The 16,586-nt window shown below is 39.4% G+C and overlaps 1 protein-coding gene across 1 annotated transcript; it reads left to right on the top strand.

Annotated features, from left to right (window-relative positions):
• The first annotated feature begins 1,317 nt into the window (after positions 1-1,317).
• Positions 1,318-12,764, top strand: LOC104535609 (calmodulin-A). The gene is made up of 6 exons (XM_010187987.1): positions 1,318-1,436; positions 3,888-3,946; positions 9,064-9,207; positions 9,281-9,387; positions 10,005-10,140; positions 11,510-12,764. The coding sequence occupies exons 1-6, from the start codon at positions 1,318-1,320 to the stop codon at positions 11,536-11,538; spliced, it is 594 nt and encodes a 197-aa protein (XP_010186289.1). The 3' UTR covers positions 11,539-12,764.
• Positions 12,765-16,586: the final 3,822 nt, after the last annotated feature.

Below are 16,586 nucleotides of genomic sequence, written 5' to 3' on the forward strand. Positions count from 1 at the left end.
GAGGTGTGTTGCGCCTGGTAATAATGCAATGCGGAGCCCTGCAGCTTCTGAGCAGCATGATGATGAGGGGCAGGCTGCCTTACTGCACCATCTCCCTCCTTGCTAGACCTGTTGTCGGCTCACGTTGGAGCCGCTCTCTCCCCTGCTGATTTCATGATAACACCTGGCTGTCGGTTGAAAAAGGGATTGGTTTTTTTTAAACAGTTTTGGCTTCTCGATTTGGTCATTGCGGTGGACAGTCCTGCATTTTCTTGATCAAGCACAATTTATTTTTCGTAGCGGTACGTTTGTTTATGATTGTAATCGGCTGTCGAAATAGAACACATTTTTGTAGAATTGGAGAATTGTTTAAAATTCGGTTTAAAGGATATGCATTTAGCTTTTTTAATAAACAAGTGGATACTGAAGCACGTACAAAAAGAAATAATCTTGTTGCAAAAGCAGCACCAGTGAGTGCTTAGTACTGTCTCTGCATTAAGAGAAGATGCAGTATAGTGGAATTGCCTTTTCATTCATTACATGCTTCTAAGTGATCAGGTCGTTATCAACTTGCCATGTCTCATGTGAATGATGGGTACTTAAAATCAAGGTTTTTTTGAACTGGTCTCTCTGGGAAAAGAAATTAGGTGAACAGAAGCCTGAATTTATTATTTTGCTTGGATTGTGAACCTGTATGGCAAATCGTCTGTAACAGAAAAAAGCAGTTAATCTAGCAGCAAAAGATTCATACTGCTTTTAGTCATCATCTGTACAGAACCAAAAATGGAGTATCTTCAAGCAAGGTCTTTATAAAAATGGGTGTGTCCAAGAGGCACAGTGACACTTTGAATGTGGTTACAGTTCATCCTGACAGACCAGACTGGCTAAACCTGTGAATATATGTTGTCCAGTACTGTATACGCTAGATAAAGCAGAATACGTTGCTCCCAAAATAAACTAATCTACCACAAGCGTAATTTTAGCCATTATATGCTAGTCTTTGATTCTTGTTCTTCAATTAATCTTGCCAGAACAGAACTGGCCATTCAGATGTAACACCTATGAAGTATACCAAACTGCCATTTTTTCAATTTTTTTTTTGGAGGGAACATTGTCATCTGTTGCGTGATTTGCTGATAGCTCGGTATCAGGTGGTGGTAGTCAGCTCTGTTGAGGATCTTCCAAACTGCTTGCTGCATAGCAGCTACGGCTGTAATGAAACACTACCTCTAGAGGCTGCTTGTGCCACTGAAGCTGCTGCACACAGAGCAGCTCCCTTGCTTTCCTAGGAGGCTTAGGCTCTTTGTCAGGCCCTCAGCATAATCTGGGGGCGGGGGGATGGGAGCCATTGCAGTGAAAACGAAAGTGCCGCAATGTGAAGCGGAGAAGGCCGTGTCAAAGCTGCGACGGGTTCCCTGGCCTCATCGAACGAGGTTTTCAGGTGGTTCTAAGCCATTGTAAGGAGCATATCAAAACTTCAGCATAGGCATGCTACAGCTGTAATTTAACTGTTTCAGAAGTTGAGCTGCGATATTGAAGGCGTGCATGAGTATCTAGCTTAAATTCAGGACAAAGAGCTCCCGAAGGGCCCCTTCAGGAAGACCACAGTGGCCTGTAGCTGCAGGCATGGATCCGGGCTGATCGCCTGCCACCCGAGTGGCATGAGAGGGAGCGACTGGCAGGGTTGCTGGCTCCGCCTCTTGCTGCTGTTGCGCAGCAGCCTCTGCAGAGCCTAGCACTGCCGAGTACAGATGGTGTTTGTTCAACCTTGCCCCACCTCCTAGCTTATCTTTCAACTGCCGTTGTACCTGTGGCTTCTAATAAGCTTTGTGCCCTTCTCAAACACGGTGCCTTTTACAGGTACTGAGAAAGCTTATCCAAATTTATGGTTAGTGGCTATAGGATGTTTTAAGTTGCTGGAGGAGATGGAGAAGAAATATTCAGGGACACTTAAAAGCTTAAATGATGCTTAATGTCATGTCTTTATATAAAACTGTTTATATAAAACAGTATGTGACTCGACTTGGTAACCCCTAAGTATTGACCTAAATAAACTAAGTTCTTGCTACTAAAATCTGACCTACAGCTTTCTGTGGATAAAAATATCCTACAGAAATGTGGTGCACATCATTCTATTCTCGAGCAATAAAAATGTAAATAGCATGCAAAGGTATGGGTCTGTCTGTGTTAATGATACACTCCAGACAAGCAAAAATCTGTTAAGCTTCTGTTAAGTGACTAGCTGAATCTTTCCATCTCAAAGCCTAGTGTTAAATTGGTGATGTTCTCAGCTGTGTTGCTGCAACCCTAGATTATCTCATTTTTTTAAAAAAACAAAAAATTGAACCTGCATGGGAATACTTCCCACAGCTGCTGGAATTGGAACAAGTGGAGTTGATAGCTGCAAATATCTGTTGACTCCTCTCTTAGAAGTTGATCAGTAGTGTGGTCTTGATTCTTGGAGTAGGTGAGCCACAGACAGTCTGAGAAATCACTTGGCCTTTATCCTGATCTGTTGCTGCGTTGTATGCATATTTTTTTTTGTAAGCAGTTTGGCTCTTCTGTGATTGCTCGAGCAGCTAACTTCACTTCTATTACAGGAAGAATAACCAGAAACTTGTAACTTCTAAGCTTGTATTACATATAGAAATGTAATTCAAATTGAAATTAGTAAGGTAAAAATGGACAGGTATATGTGTGTGTATACATGTGCACACACACCATTTTCTAAGTATTTCATTGTCAGTCGGCTAATGTGTAGATAAACTTTTGTGGGTGGAGCTAATGACTGAAAATGTTTCAAACTGCAAGTATTGCACTGGTTATTAAAAAGGTTGTTAAAATGGTCACAATATGATCAAAACTGTAAAAATGGTGTTGGAGGACTTAGTAAGTGTATCTTTTTTCTGTATTTTGTTGGGGGGGTTGACCCTTTGGTGGAGTTCTGTGGGGAAAAGAGCTCAGTCAGCTTTCTTGAAGACCATAGCCTTGTTACTGCCACTGAACTGATGCCATTGAGAATTTGTTTGAAGAATCAGCTGACTTGAAAACCTAGGGAAAGTATTTCTACAGTCCTCAAACATCTTTTGTGTTCTTTCAATAGTGAAGTGTGGTTTGAGTTTGGCCTCAAAGACTGAGTTGTTTTTCTTGCTCCTTCTTTCAAATCGTGTTGATTCAGTGATAAGCAAAATGAGATATAAAAACTGGTGCTAACCCAACTAAAAATTACGTCTTACACTGCTGAACATCTTTGTAGTGGCCCTCTACCTTATGCTGCTTGAGTCTAGACAATGGTCTGAAAAAAGTCTGGACAGCCATAGGACAAATGCATTGAAGTTACCAGTTTGGGCTGAAGGTGCTGGTACTGATTATATGGACTCCGTTTTTTTACAGCCAGGTCTTGGACATACAGGTTCATGTTAATCAAAGGGTGGTTTAATTCTGGAGAAGTGGTTTTTGTTTGGTTGGTTTTTTAATTCCAGCATTGTAACTTAGCAGAAGAGACCAGTGTGCCTTAAACTTGGGATTTGGGGTTTACTGCTGCAGGACTTCAATCTCTAAGTGTTCAGTGTTAAAGCTGAGGCTAGTTTATCAAAGTATTGCTACGAGTAGATTGCTGTGTTAATGAGTTTTAAAAATAGGTCTGGAAGGACCTGTGTGCCTTGAGTTTGCTGGTGTCGCCTGGGTAATTGATACACATGGTAATCCATTATTTGAGTGTACCAGATATTGCAGGGTCAGGAAATGAGGACAGGCTGCCAGTTCTTACTTAGCAAGCAATCCCAATGACTTTTGAACTGTTAGTTAGAACTATTTCAGAATGCTACAAATAAGTCCTGAACAGCAGCTCCCTTATTCAGAGGCTTCTACAAGTCTGTGTCTTATTTTACCTTGAACTTTTGCTACAGCTATAATGATATTCTCTTTTTATTGCAGGCTGATCAACTGACAGAAGAGCAGATTGCAGGTGAGGTTTTTACACACTGTGTTGCTGCTCCTGCTTGACCTGGCACATCTCTTAATCCAGTGACAGTCTGTGTTACACAGTATATTTAGCTTTCTTAGATACTAAAGTAGTGTTGTGGAATGCTTTAATTTGTCACCTAAGTTTTAAGGCTTATCTACTGTAAAAGCACCATGGATACAATGAATGTGAAGGGTTTTTTTGTCCTTTAGAGTAGTTAGACAATCCTCACAGCTTTACTAGCTTGTAGACTTGGGACACTGTTTTTTCTCTTGTGATTAGAGAATTGCCGCAATGCAAACTGAAAGCTAGTCGGGGGCAAATCTTTGGTGGAGACATGAAATCTGGAGTGCTTTTCTGACAAGAGGCAAAAATAATTTACTCCGTGGTCTCCTGTCAGTGGAGATATTTGAGTGGCTCTTCTTGACAGCAGAGACTGGCTTCAGGATGACAACTCTGGATATTCCATATTTGGGACTGCATTGTATACTCGAACCCAGGTGTTCTGTGCATTGTTCTGATGGTCTGATGCTTGCTCGGAAATCCTTAAATATGTATCTCTTACATCTTGGTATTGGACCCCGAACAGTGGTTTCTGTGCACTGACAACTTCTGGTCATTAAAACTTATGGTTGTGTTCTGCTGATGCAGACTGCACAAACTGGTATCTGTCACTGCTCTTTGATTTTTGTCTTCAGTAATTGATGTGACTTAAAGCTTGTAATGTGGAATTCAGCCTTGTCATGGACATCTAAAAATTTTAGGGTTTTTGATCTGACAAGTGTACAGTGTTAATACTAGAAAGTCTCAGTGTGCATAACAGTCACATGAAATCATTTTAGAGGGTGTTAGGGTTCTACTAATCTAATAGTACCAGGTCAAGCATACAAATAACAGCTTCTAAGAGGTGTTGCTATTTAACTATGGTATAGCTCTTGAAGACACAGTATTAAACAGAAGTGTCATAATGAGCTTGTTTGTTTTTACCGTAACTGCCAAATTTGAAGTGTAAGAACATCTTCTGTAGCTTTTAGACTTCAGAAGCTTGCTTTAACTCAGAGACTAATTAGGGTTTTGTGGAAAGTCCTTAGTCTTTTTTACTTATTACCATGGTACTGTCTTAAGAGTAAGCACAAGTCAAATATAGTTCAACTTGAGACTTTGTTTTTTCTGGAAGTGGCCTACATATCTTAAGGGGTTTGTGATCAGTTTAGTTGGAACAGGCTTTATCAGTTGTCACTGCTGTCTTTTGAATAATGATTCATTGTTCTAGATCTTAACTGTAGAAGCTTTATTGATGTAGCTGATTATGAAATATAAACAGGAACCTTATTAACACTACCTCAGGATTAGTGCAAATGTTAGCTATTCAGTAATGATAGAATAGTTCTTGGAGCCACAAGTATAAAGCTTGTCATACTGGAATATGAGATTTTCATCAATGTGGAAGGAATAAAAGCATAACTTAGTAGCCAATGTAAATGGCCTGCCACTTTCAGTTCAGCTGTGGTATTTAATGAAGCAGATGTGTTTGGAACTAAACCATAAACCTCTGTGAAGACAAGTGTGCTGTTGATCTGCTGGTGAACTACTCCTAGTACTGTTTAGGAAGGGTTGCAGCCGACTAAGCAGTCAGCTTAGTTTTGCTGTTGAAGGCCACTGTCTTGCCTGGGGAAACTGTTACAGGTACAGCGTACCTGTTTTACAGAGGCTGTGTAGTTTTAAAGATTTGAACCCTCTACCATTCCATTTCAGCTTATCTGAAGATATTTAGCTTTTGATTTGAAGGTGGGCTTAAGAAAATGATACTACAAGGTAAAGACAATATTGTCTTTCTTAAGCAGAAGACCAGAGTAGTTAAAGCAGCCAGTTCTCATGGGCCTAAAATTAATCTTCCACTTCTGCTGTGAAGTACCAGAATGCAGGCTCCATATATTATTTCCTATGGATCTCATTGGTCATATAGGACTGAAGCTTCTTGTCATAGGTAGGGGTGAAAGACTGATTCTGAAAGTTGAGCAAGTTCAGAATATGAATGCTAGTTGCAACTTTATTCAGTAAAATTGATCTTACGAAGTCGAATGGGGCTATCCCTTTAGTTAAGACTTGCATTAAAGAAGGAAAATAGGTAAGGACCACTTAATGTGGGTGGTCAGGGAAAAAAATCTAAAGATGCTTTTGTCCTAAAGCATCTGCTGTAGTGAGCAGATTCTTCCTTACACAAGACCTCAAAGGTCTAAATGGGCTCTCTGAATAAGTAAGCCTAGGTATGGTGTTGGTTATGCCTTGTTCATTTAGTGTGCTGTGGTTCTCTGAGGAGCTGACCGAAAGAGTTCAGAATTTATTTCATAGTAGAAATAGTCATGTTTAAGTGTTTAGCTCCTGGTAGCTGCAAAGAGAACAATTTATGTTCTCCTATAAGAGCGCCGGACATAGCTGGCTAAACTGTGTGAGAGAGAGAGAGAAAATGGTGGCTCTGGTTCACTGAACATATTAGGTCACTGAAAACTGCCAGTTCATCTGGAAAGGTGATGTTGTGCAGAGATGCCTCAGAAGCTATTGTTAATAGAACACTTTGAGCTAGGGTGTTCGTTCATGTTCAGCTGGACTAGTCTTTCTTTCATGGGGCTGGGAAGTAGTCTTTTCTCTTGGTGCAGTGTGCTTGTCAGAAGGAAGGAAATGCTGAAGATAAGTGGTTCTGCCAGCACTGTCCTCAGGTTTCTGACAAGTTAACCTTCTGTAGGATACAGGAGAGTTTTCATTTGCAGTTTGGTATGGGGTAGTGTTGAATAGAGGGAGGATTTGATTTACATGCTAAATGGAGTCATAAGGTGTTTAAGTATGGGAAGTGTGTGTTACGATCTTACATTGCAGGAAGCCAGAATTGAGGTGCTCACTGAAGTATTTCATTGCTGCCTTCACTGGCCATTGCTGCAAATACTCTGAAGCTGTGCTAAGTTGTTCTTGTTCTAGTTTAAACTGTATCTACATAGGTTGCTATACTTTTGTTCTAATTGCTGGAGGTGGTTCCTAGAAGTGGCTAAAGAGGTATTTTAATCTTGTTTCTAACTTTCAGCATTTCAAACAGGTATATGCTGCTGATGTTTGACTTGCTTTACTTTCTTTATGGTTATGATTCATAGCTGGTTGTTTCTTAGCCTACAGCATCTTTGAGTAAAAGAAAAAGGTAAAGAATTGTCCTTTGAGTGGTTCCTTTCAAGTGTTCAGAATATACCACTGAATGGCCCATGTTATACAAAGCAAGTCTTTGAATTTTGCGTAACATTTAAGTATTACATTTTTGAAGCAGGGTCATTGCAGTACTGTGAAGTCTACTTCATATTTGGATTAGGGATACTTGACCTTCAAGCTAAGGATGAAGTAGTTAACAGCTAAATGTTTTGAACAACACTTTAATACCAGACTCTTGATGAGGACTCAATGTTCCCTTTTTGGGGTCTTTCTATGATAGGCTCTGAACTATGATAGGCTCTGAAAAGCCTTTTCTTCCCTAGTGTAAAACTTTACTCCTAATAAGCCTCTTAGTTGCCTCCAAGCTAACTGAGACTAGCCCCAAAGACTGTTTTTAGGTTACTGTAGGTACAGGTTATAGCTGACTGTTTGGATAGGCCTGTTTCTACTTTGTGATTATAAACACTGGCCTGAAATGGTTTCATCTGGTCCTGTGGTAGCCTTGCTCTGATTCTTATGTGCTAAACAGTGGGAGTTGGCTTTTGGAACACTTCAAACTGTTAGATGTAGAAGAGTGTTTTTTTCCTGGATGGGACTCAACTGTGGCTCTGGTATTATAGCTGCATTCATGAACTATAAAAAGCCTGGTTTTGTAGCTGCATTTTTAACACTTGCCAGCTTGTATTCACCTCAAGTGTTTCGGAGTATGAAATGGATGAAGTAAGACTTTATGCTGTTCATGTGAAAATACAACTTTTACTGTGACTAATTCTAGTCTGGGAAACCTACCATCTGGAAAGCTGGCTGCTTGGAAATGTTGAAAAATTAATTCTTGGAAGTGTTTCTGATGCAGAAGTACCTCCTGAGCTAACTAGTTCTTCAAAGGCATGATCTTGGGTGCCTTGAATGCTGTGAAAGAATCTGAATTATACAAGCGAATAGATTAGTTTTTCATGTTTAACTGTAATTTGTGTATGAGCCACTACAGTCCAGTGGGTTAGTTTAAGGTCTGTGGCCAAAGACAAACAGATGGCATGGATTAAAACCAAGTCAATTTTTGAACTGGACAATTAAACATGTTATGCTTGTGTTAATATTGCTGGCTGTTCTACAGCCATTGTAGGGGGTTAGGAGGTAGCATTGAAACACAGTTAAGTAGTCTTTCGACTGTTTTTGACTATGTCTCATGAAGGCTGTTTCAGGATAGAGTAGCGCTGAAGCAATTTTCAAAGCAGATTTTTATAAATTAGGACTCCTGAATTTCCTTCTCGAACAACTTGACTGGAGTTGTGCATATGCATAGACTGAAGTCCAGTGGGAGTGAGCTGTAGCTAGGTATGGCCAAATGCTAAGACCTCTGGTGCTACATACTGCAGCTTTGTTACTCTTCAGATTGTGTGTCCAGTGGAAATGAGTTATAATGAGAAACTATTTTTAGCTTGGTCTGACTGTACCTTTTTCCATTGACTTGTCTCTTCTATTGGTAATAGAAGTGCTACTAAGCTGTAGCATTCATATTTTGAGTACTATTTTTCAGCTTTCTTATAGTAATTACGTATTTTCTCATGAGATAAGCAGTTCCTACCAAGGATGTGGATCATTCTAGTTGCAGATAGCTATTCCTTTCAGGCCTGTGTTAGGGCTCCTTTTTCAAGATGGATAGTACCAAATGGCTAAGTATTTCTGAAATGGATGACCTTCCATCCTAAAGTCATAGTATGGTTGATTGGTAGACTGGGTTGTTTACCAGCTGCTAGAGCTTCCATATTTGCATTATAGTTACAGCAGACTGATCTCTATACTGAAATTTTATTAAGAGAATGAAATTGAGTTTTGTAACTTACAGAATCCATTGCTCTTATTATTGTATGATTAATTAAACTTAACATTTCAAAGCTGAAGGGATTAACTATTTTTTTGTTGTACAGAGTTCAAAGAAGCTTTTTCACTATTTGACAAGGATGGTGATGGTACTATAACTACAAAGGAGTTGGGGACAGTGATGAGATCGCTTGGTCAAAACCCCACAGAAGCAGAGCTACAGGATATGATCAATGAAGTAGATGCTGATGGTAAGATTTTACTAATAAGTAATTTAGTAAGGTGCCTGAAGCATAGTTTTCTAACAAAGTAACTTTCTTGCAGGCAATGGCACAATTGACTTTCCAGAGTTTCTGACAATGATGGCAAGAAAAATGAAAGATACAGATAGTGAAGAAGAAATTAGAGAAGCGTTCCGTGTGTTTGACAAGGTACTAAAATGTTTATCTTAACAAGTGTTTCTTTCTGTTACTAGAAGTCAGTCTGACTTTTCATGAGATTCCTTGCTGAACTGAGGGCTATCTGCCGACCTGTCATCTAGAACCTCTAGGTCAACTGGTCACCCTTATAAAGTTCAGTCTACTGTGGTAACATACCTGAAAGTCAAGTGAGTCATCGTGATAGTAGTGGGTGGTGCTATTAAACTACCATTTACTATGGTACTAAAATACTTGTATAAGGCTCGCAGGGAAGCTGCTTAAATAATTAAATTAGTAATCTTAAATCTTTCACTTAGTCTTTAAGTAAATTGCTAAATGACTCTAAAGCTACTCAATTCCTTAAGCAAGGTACACTTTTAAACAGAAAATATAAGATGTTAAGTATTTTGGGGTGTGGGGAGGAAAAAGTCCGGAGCTTTATATACACCAGTAATAAGATCCTGGACAATACCGAAGGTATGCTTACAGCTCTCCTTTGCCTTGTGCAAGTGCCAGTAGTTAAAGCTATGCTGACTTCATGTTCAACTTGTTCTGTAATGTTCCTAAGTTACAGCTGAGTTGCTAGGCCTTAAATACATCTATTCCAGTCTTCCTTCTTTCCCCTCCAGGATGGGAATGGTTACATTAGTGCTGCAGAACTCCGTCATGTGATGACAAATCTTGGAGAGAAGCTAACAGATGAAGAAGTTGATGAAATGATTAGGGAAGCAGACATTGATGGTGATGGTCAAGTAAACTATGAAGGTATGGTGTTACTAACAGATTCTTTTTGTATAGCACTTTTCACACTGGTGATTGTGTAGATGCTGATTGCCACACCAAGTTTAAATAGGGCAGTGTTTAGATTAGATCTTCTCAACAGTGTTCCTTTAAGCTAATGTGTGTACATGGTGGACCTTTAAATAGGTTTGAGTAGGTTATTGCTACTTCTGTGCTGAAGGCAAAAAGAACTATTCAACTGTGCAAGAAGTGACTTTCTAAATCTGATGTCTAATGACCATTAGAATAAGGAAGCTAGCACAGGTGTTCACATACTGTTCATACTGTTCATTTCACCAGTGGATGTTGATTTGACTGTACCAAGTGACTCATTTTTTATTAATACTTTTAAAATTCCTAATTAAAGGGGAAGCATATAAAACAGACATTTCAAGACCTTTCAAAGACCTCTTAAATACTTTCATACAAATTGGCTGTAGCAGTAGCTTATTTTTATTTCCTTTCTGGCATTGAAACTTTAATGAAGTCGTGCAAGCAGGAAGAGTTAGACAGTTGCTTGCAGCTCAGAAGCACTAAGCTTGTTTTCATTTTAAATTTCTGAACATCTTGTAGAAAGCAGCTAGAGTATTTTCAAATAATCCCCTTACTGTTTGAGGTGGGTGTGGCTTCCTGTTACAGTCTCAAGATGGGCCCTCATCTGTGAGTGAAAAGCCTTTTTTATGAATAAGACTGGTGCTCCATATCTGTGCTTATGAATGTGCTCATGTTTAGAGGCTGGTACTAGAGGGTAGGCATCCCTCTTGTTTCCAGTTGCTCTTTTGAAACTTGAGCAAGCAAAGTTAACTCTTAAGGTTCCCAGTTTGTTTTTGTCATTGTACCTGAAGCTATGGTTTTAGCAAGATAGGTGAAGAATCCTATTGTGGTATCTTAACTTCCAGTGTGCTGTGAATAAGCAATAGTTCAGTGGCTTAAAGCTGGTCAGGCAAAAGAGTAATTTTGAAAAAAAATTAAAACTAACACAATGTCTTGCTTGCTTGTACACCTACGTAACTGATTGTCACTTCAGCACAGTTTCCACTGATCTTAGTCACACTTACATGCCCTGTCCCTATCTGTAAGTAAGTGGCTGTGAGGACCTGTAATTTTTTTGTTTTGGAAGTAAGGGTGTTCCTCAGTTTAGTGAGGCATCAGCTTTTTTTGATAAAAGTAGAGACCTTTTGCTATTAAAAGTAGGAAGTTTTTAGGTGTGGTTGGTGGAAAAGGGGACTGTAGAAGATGCTTTTTTTGAATGTAACTGAAAATACAGTTTTGACTTGTAAGGCAGGTTGCTTCTCAGATCTTGCAATGCTGATTTTACTCTGAATAACTCTTATGCACCTCTTTCCTCTTACAGAGTTTGTACAAATGATGACAGCGAAGTGAAGACGTTGTACAGAATGTGTTAAATTTCTTGTACAAAATTGTTTATTTGCCTTTTCTCTGTTTGTAACTTATCTGTAAAAGGTTTTTCCCTTACTGTCAAAAGAATATGCATGTATAGTAATTAGAAGGCCATTCCTCCATGTTTTTCTCCTTTATCTTACTGTCATTGTTCTGATTTTTGGAAAATTGATCTAAGTAACAAATGTTGCATGTGGCTTACTCTGGATATTTAAGCCCTTCTGCACATCTAAAGTTAGATGGAGTTGGTTAACTAAGGGAACATCTGGTTTGTCTGTTTTTAAAAAAAAAGTAGCTTTCTTTAGAAGACTTAGGTATGACTAGTGTAACAAGTTACACAAAGTCAGCTAGGGTTTACCATGCATTAGCAATTCCTTAGTTCAAGTGACATGCTGGCTCTAGTTCTCCAGTACATAAAGGAGTTTATTCCGCTTTCTGTGATGGAAGTAAGGAGTCTTGCAGCTAACTGCAGGATAAAACCATGTGAATAGTATATATACATGTGGCTAATGCACTGTAAAAATCATTCTCCTAGCTTACTTCACAGTAACTTGTTTGTGGCCATACCTGTAACATGTTGTTGAAATGTGGAGTCTTAACGTTGTGGACGATTGACAGTCAACAATATGAAACTTAAGTTGCACTAATGCAAAACGGGTGATTTATCCAGGTACTCGTACACAAGTTTTTTTTGTACTGCTGGTCCTGTACCAGAAAACATTTTTCTCCTCTTGTTACTATGCTTTTTAAACTTTGTTTAGCCACTTATTTTGAAAAAAATCTGCTTATGGCACGATTTGCCTCAAATCCATTCCAAGTTGTATATTTGTTTTCCAATAAAAAATTACAATTTACCCATACTGTTTCAATGTATCCTTGAATTATTTACAAGAATTGTTCAATACAGTTGCTGCTCTGTGTTTCAGTATGTAGCAGTTTGGTTTGCTTATGCAATGGATTGGCTGTCTTAAAATAGCTTGGAAGGTGAAAACTTAGTCCTTAAACTCTGGCCCTTAATAGTATTGTTGACTTGAAGAAGCTTTCTTACTAGTAGTTTAAAATGTATTTACAGTCTTGTGTGGAGCTTGGTGCTTCAATAAACTTACGTAGTGACTGGCTATGCCCACTATCTGTAGACATTGTGAACTGGATGTTGACCTAGTTCAATAGTTGACCTAAAATTAAAATTCCTTGTTCGGACAACTAAACCTGTTTGCTTTCTTTTAATTATTTTGGAGTTTATTCCCTATCAGCTGCTACATTGGGATAACTTAGTCTCACACCTGGACTTTTCTGAAACTGCCATATCTGAGTCTGCTGCCATTCAGGATGCAGTCAGCTCAAAGTACAGAAGGAAAACATTCTTACTGAGCTGTTAAAGAACATGATTGTGCTTCTAGCACTAGTTTTCTGTCAAGGTTTACATTTTATTTTTTTTAAAGCAGACAAAAAATGTGGTTTTGACCAAGGACAAATCCAAGACCTCAAAAAGAATGCCAGAGGCAATTTGTGCTCCTTGCCTCTCTACTCTCCTGGCAAGAACTGACTGATCTTGCATATGCTGTATGGTTATCTTATTTGGACACTTTGGTTACCTTTAAACAAAGCACTGGCCCCTGCATCTGGTTACCCTCACTGATTCCAGCGGAGCAGTTACCTGATGTTTTAAAACTGTTTTCATAATCTGAGTTATTTATAATTACAGTGGAAATGCAAAATTAGGATAGCTGATCTCACTTGATCAGATGTTTATGGTCACTGATCTCAAATCCCTGTTCCCCAAGGACTATAAGCACCTCTATCAGTTTTCCAAAGGAGGCTTGTCAAAAGTGTAAATTGCCAGCATCAGAATTCCTTAGAGTTGTTGCTTGTGGCACTGGCAATCTGATTCAGGAAGCTCACGCAGTCTAAAAACTGTAGCAGTTAGGGTTTGCATTCAATGACTGACTGAACAAACACTTCTGTTTAGTCTTCATCCTGTGGCCTAGGAGCCTTGGGGACAAGCAGTAAGTGCTTAAACTGACACTGGATGAGGAGAATTTGACAACCATCAGAGCAAACACTTGAGTTTCTGACTTATTGGGAGTATCTCTTAGGATAAGTAATGCAAAGAAGGATCTGACAAGTTGTATTTGCCAATCTGGTGCCTTGACTTTCAATATGCTGGGAATCATGCTTTGACCCACAGTCTTCTGCTACAGCTCAACATGCGTTTGGAAGCATCTGACCAAGGTAAAAAGGAGAGTGTCCTTTCTGTTATGAAAGCGTGCCTTGGACAAGAGGATTGTCTTTCATAACATCAATAGGTCAAGAGTGTGTGATGAGAAGGTCACCTTTATTTACTGTCATTTTAGCTGCTCTCTGTTCAGAGTGCTTGGTTACAGTAATCAAAAGCTGTTGGTTTTGTTTAGTGTAAGTGTCCATGTTGCTGTTATCTAAATGAAATGCCCAGTTTCTAGATCAATATTGAAATCTTGTAGCCCTGTTTACATCATACTTTTACTTCCATTTTGCAGTAAGTTATACTTTTCAGTACTTTCTGCTAATGGAAGAATGTCTTTTGAAGTAGTAAAGAAGTGTGGTGGAAGCTAATGGCATTGATCACTAGAACCTCTTGGTTGAGGTGCTTTTGCTGCTGTGGGACAGGTAGTCCTTAGGTCACTCTTGCGCAGATTTCTGGAAGTGTATGTCAGAATACTCTGAAATTTCAAATCAGCTTCTGGTAGCTTGCTAAGTTACAATCCTTCATCTTGTCATTAAATATGATGGAAGTTCTTATATTCTATACTGTAACACAGCAAGAACAAAAATTTGTATGGCACAACACTGCAGTAAAACACCTTTTGGTACTGTTTTATTCTAAACTGAGGGATGAGGTGAGAGATCTCATGCCTGAAGGCTGCTGTTCTGTTTATATATAGGCTTAGGGGGAGATCCTGGCAAAGTTGGTACAGGTATAAAAAAACTGATGAGAGGGAGTGAAGATCGAGCCAGACTCTGGCAGGACATGAGGGAAAGGGGCACAAATAAAGATGTTCTGTCTGAACAGGAGACACTGTTTTTTACTGTGAAGATGGCCCAACACAGGTGGTAGAGTCTGTGCAGGTTCAAAACCTATCTGATGAGGTGCTGGGCAAGTGGCTGTAGCTGGCTGCTTGAGCAGGGACTTGGAGTAGGTGGTCTCAGGATGTCCATCTAAAGATGTTGCTCTAAATTCTGTGAGGTGACAGTGCCCCTGCTAACTTGCTATAGTGTGCAGCCCTATGGTGGCACTTCTTAGTGAAGGAAGATAAATTAATGCATGCTACAGCCTGATAAATTTTAGATCATGTCTCTTAACTCATTCTACTAGTGTTAGGAGTCACCAGGCAGGACTACAGAAAGTAGTAGGGCACTGTACCTGAAGACTGAGCTGTCCTGTACTTCCCTAATCACTAGATTTTTGGTGGGGCAGTATATCACTGAATGAGGAATAATAGCTGGTAAACTTGCAGTGTGCTAAAATACAGCTAATAAATTAGGGACAGCTATTGGGTAAAGGAGAGAGTAAGTGAGGATTAGGAGCCTGCTAATAAGATCAGTCTAATTATTTGAGGGAGACTATATCTTGGAAGGTAGATGAGCAGGAATACAGCTGATGTGCCCATGGGGGGTAATGCAGACTGAGTATTTAGTCTTTCAAATGGGGTCACTGGTCTCTAGAGACTTGGCAGCAGGAGTGAGGTAGCTAAATCCGCTGCATCAGAGTGGTCCTTTTCAGGTAACAATCTAGACAAAACAAGTAGTAAATGACTGCTTTCTTATGTATATCACTTCTATGACTACTATCTTTCTTGGACAACAACTCCAGTTAAGAAAAGCTCTGTTAAACTGGTTTACTGAGAGTTTGTTGTGTAAGCGGAGTTTCCATAGTTGAGGATTGATTGTCATTGCTGGCCTTAAATACACTGGGATATGTAGTCTGTGTATTAAAAAACCTGTCGTGTTCAGCTAGAAGGGACAATGCTGAACAAACGTGGGTATGGCGTAATAAATCTATGCTTAAAACTTTGAGAAGGGGAGAGAATCATGACGGGTTTGTTAGAGTAAGTGTATTTCTGTATGATAGTATCTCAGCTATCTTTTTTTCTACTTAGACCTATCTCTATCATCAGTACAGATACAGATGTGTGACTGGAGTAAGAACAACCATACTGCATCTACTCCATTTCTGGTTTTGAGAAACAGTCACTGTTTCTCAGGTTATCTACTTATGCTGTTTGTGAAGGATTAAGTCTTTAGTAACTTGTATACACTAAAAAATAAGAGATCTTTGAAGACTTACACTAAGTTTGCAAATAAAAAGAAAACATTAGCGTGGGGATGGGGGCCTTAATTTTCCAGTTTACTTTAAGTGCAAGTCAGATGATGTAAATTGCAGTTTTTAATTTTAAATTGATGACTAGTTTTTATCTGCTCCTTAGAAAACTGCCTATGGCTTTTTAAATATGAACTATGGAAAAGAAGACATTTGTTTCTGTGTCTTAAGCTTGAGAGTCCTGAGATGCTGTTCAAGAAATTGCACAGAGATCTAGTCCAAACGGAATACCTTGAGCTTTTCAAAATACATGGAAGATTTGGAAAAGATGGCTTTAACAGTAATGGCTGTTGAAGATGAGGCATATTCCCTGCAAAACTCTGCAAAGTCGGCTTTCCATTCAGTATCCCTCCCTTAGTCATTTCGGTAGCTGCCTTCTTGTGGTGCCACCTAGTTCCTTTTCCTCTCAGGCAGAGTGGTCAGACATGACCTGCCAGGTGTGACAGGCCCTGAGTTTGGATTTGTTGTCTACTGTATCATTACAGCTCTGTGTGCCTGGTCCTGTGGTGCCGCCTTAAAAGCTATGTGCGTTTTGGCAGACAGCAAAATGCAACTAATAACCCTTGAGGGAAGGGATTTCTGCTGGCTCTCTGCATTGTCAGGGTTGTAGGAGTTGTGTTGACTAGGAAAATCATAATTTAGACACTCATTCAGTGTCTACTGCAAAGCTCTG

This window comes from Mesitornis unicolor, unplaced genomic scaffold, assembly GCF_000695765.1.
Source record: "Mesitornis unicolor isolate BGI_N332 unplaced genomic scaffold, ASM69576v1 scaffold38407, whole genome shotgun sequence".
Classification (NCBI taxonomy): Eukaryota; Metazoa; Chordata; class Aves; order Mesitornithiformes; family Mesitornithidae; genus Mesitornis; species Mesitornis unicolor.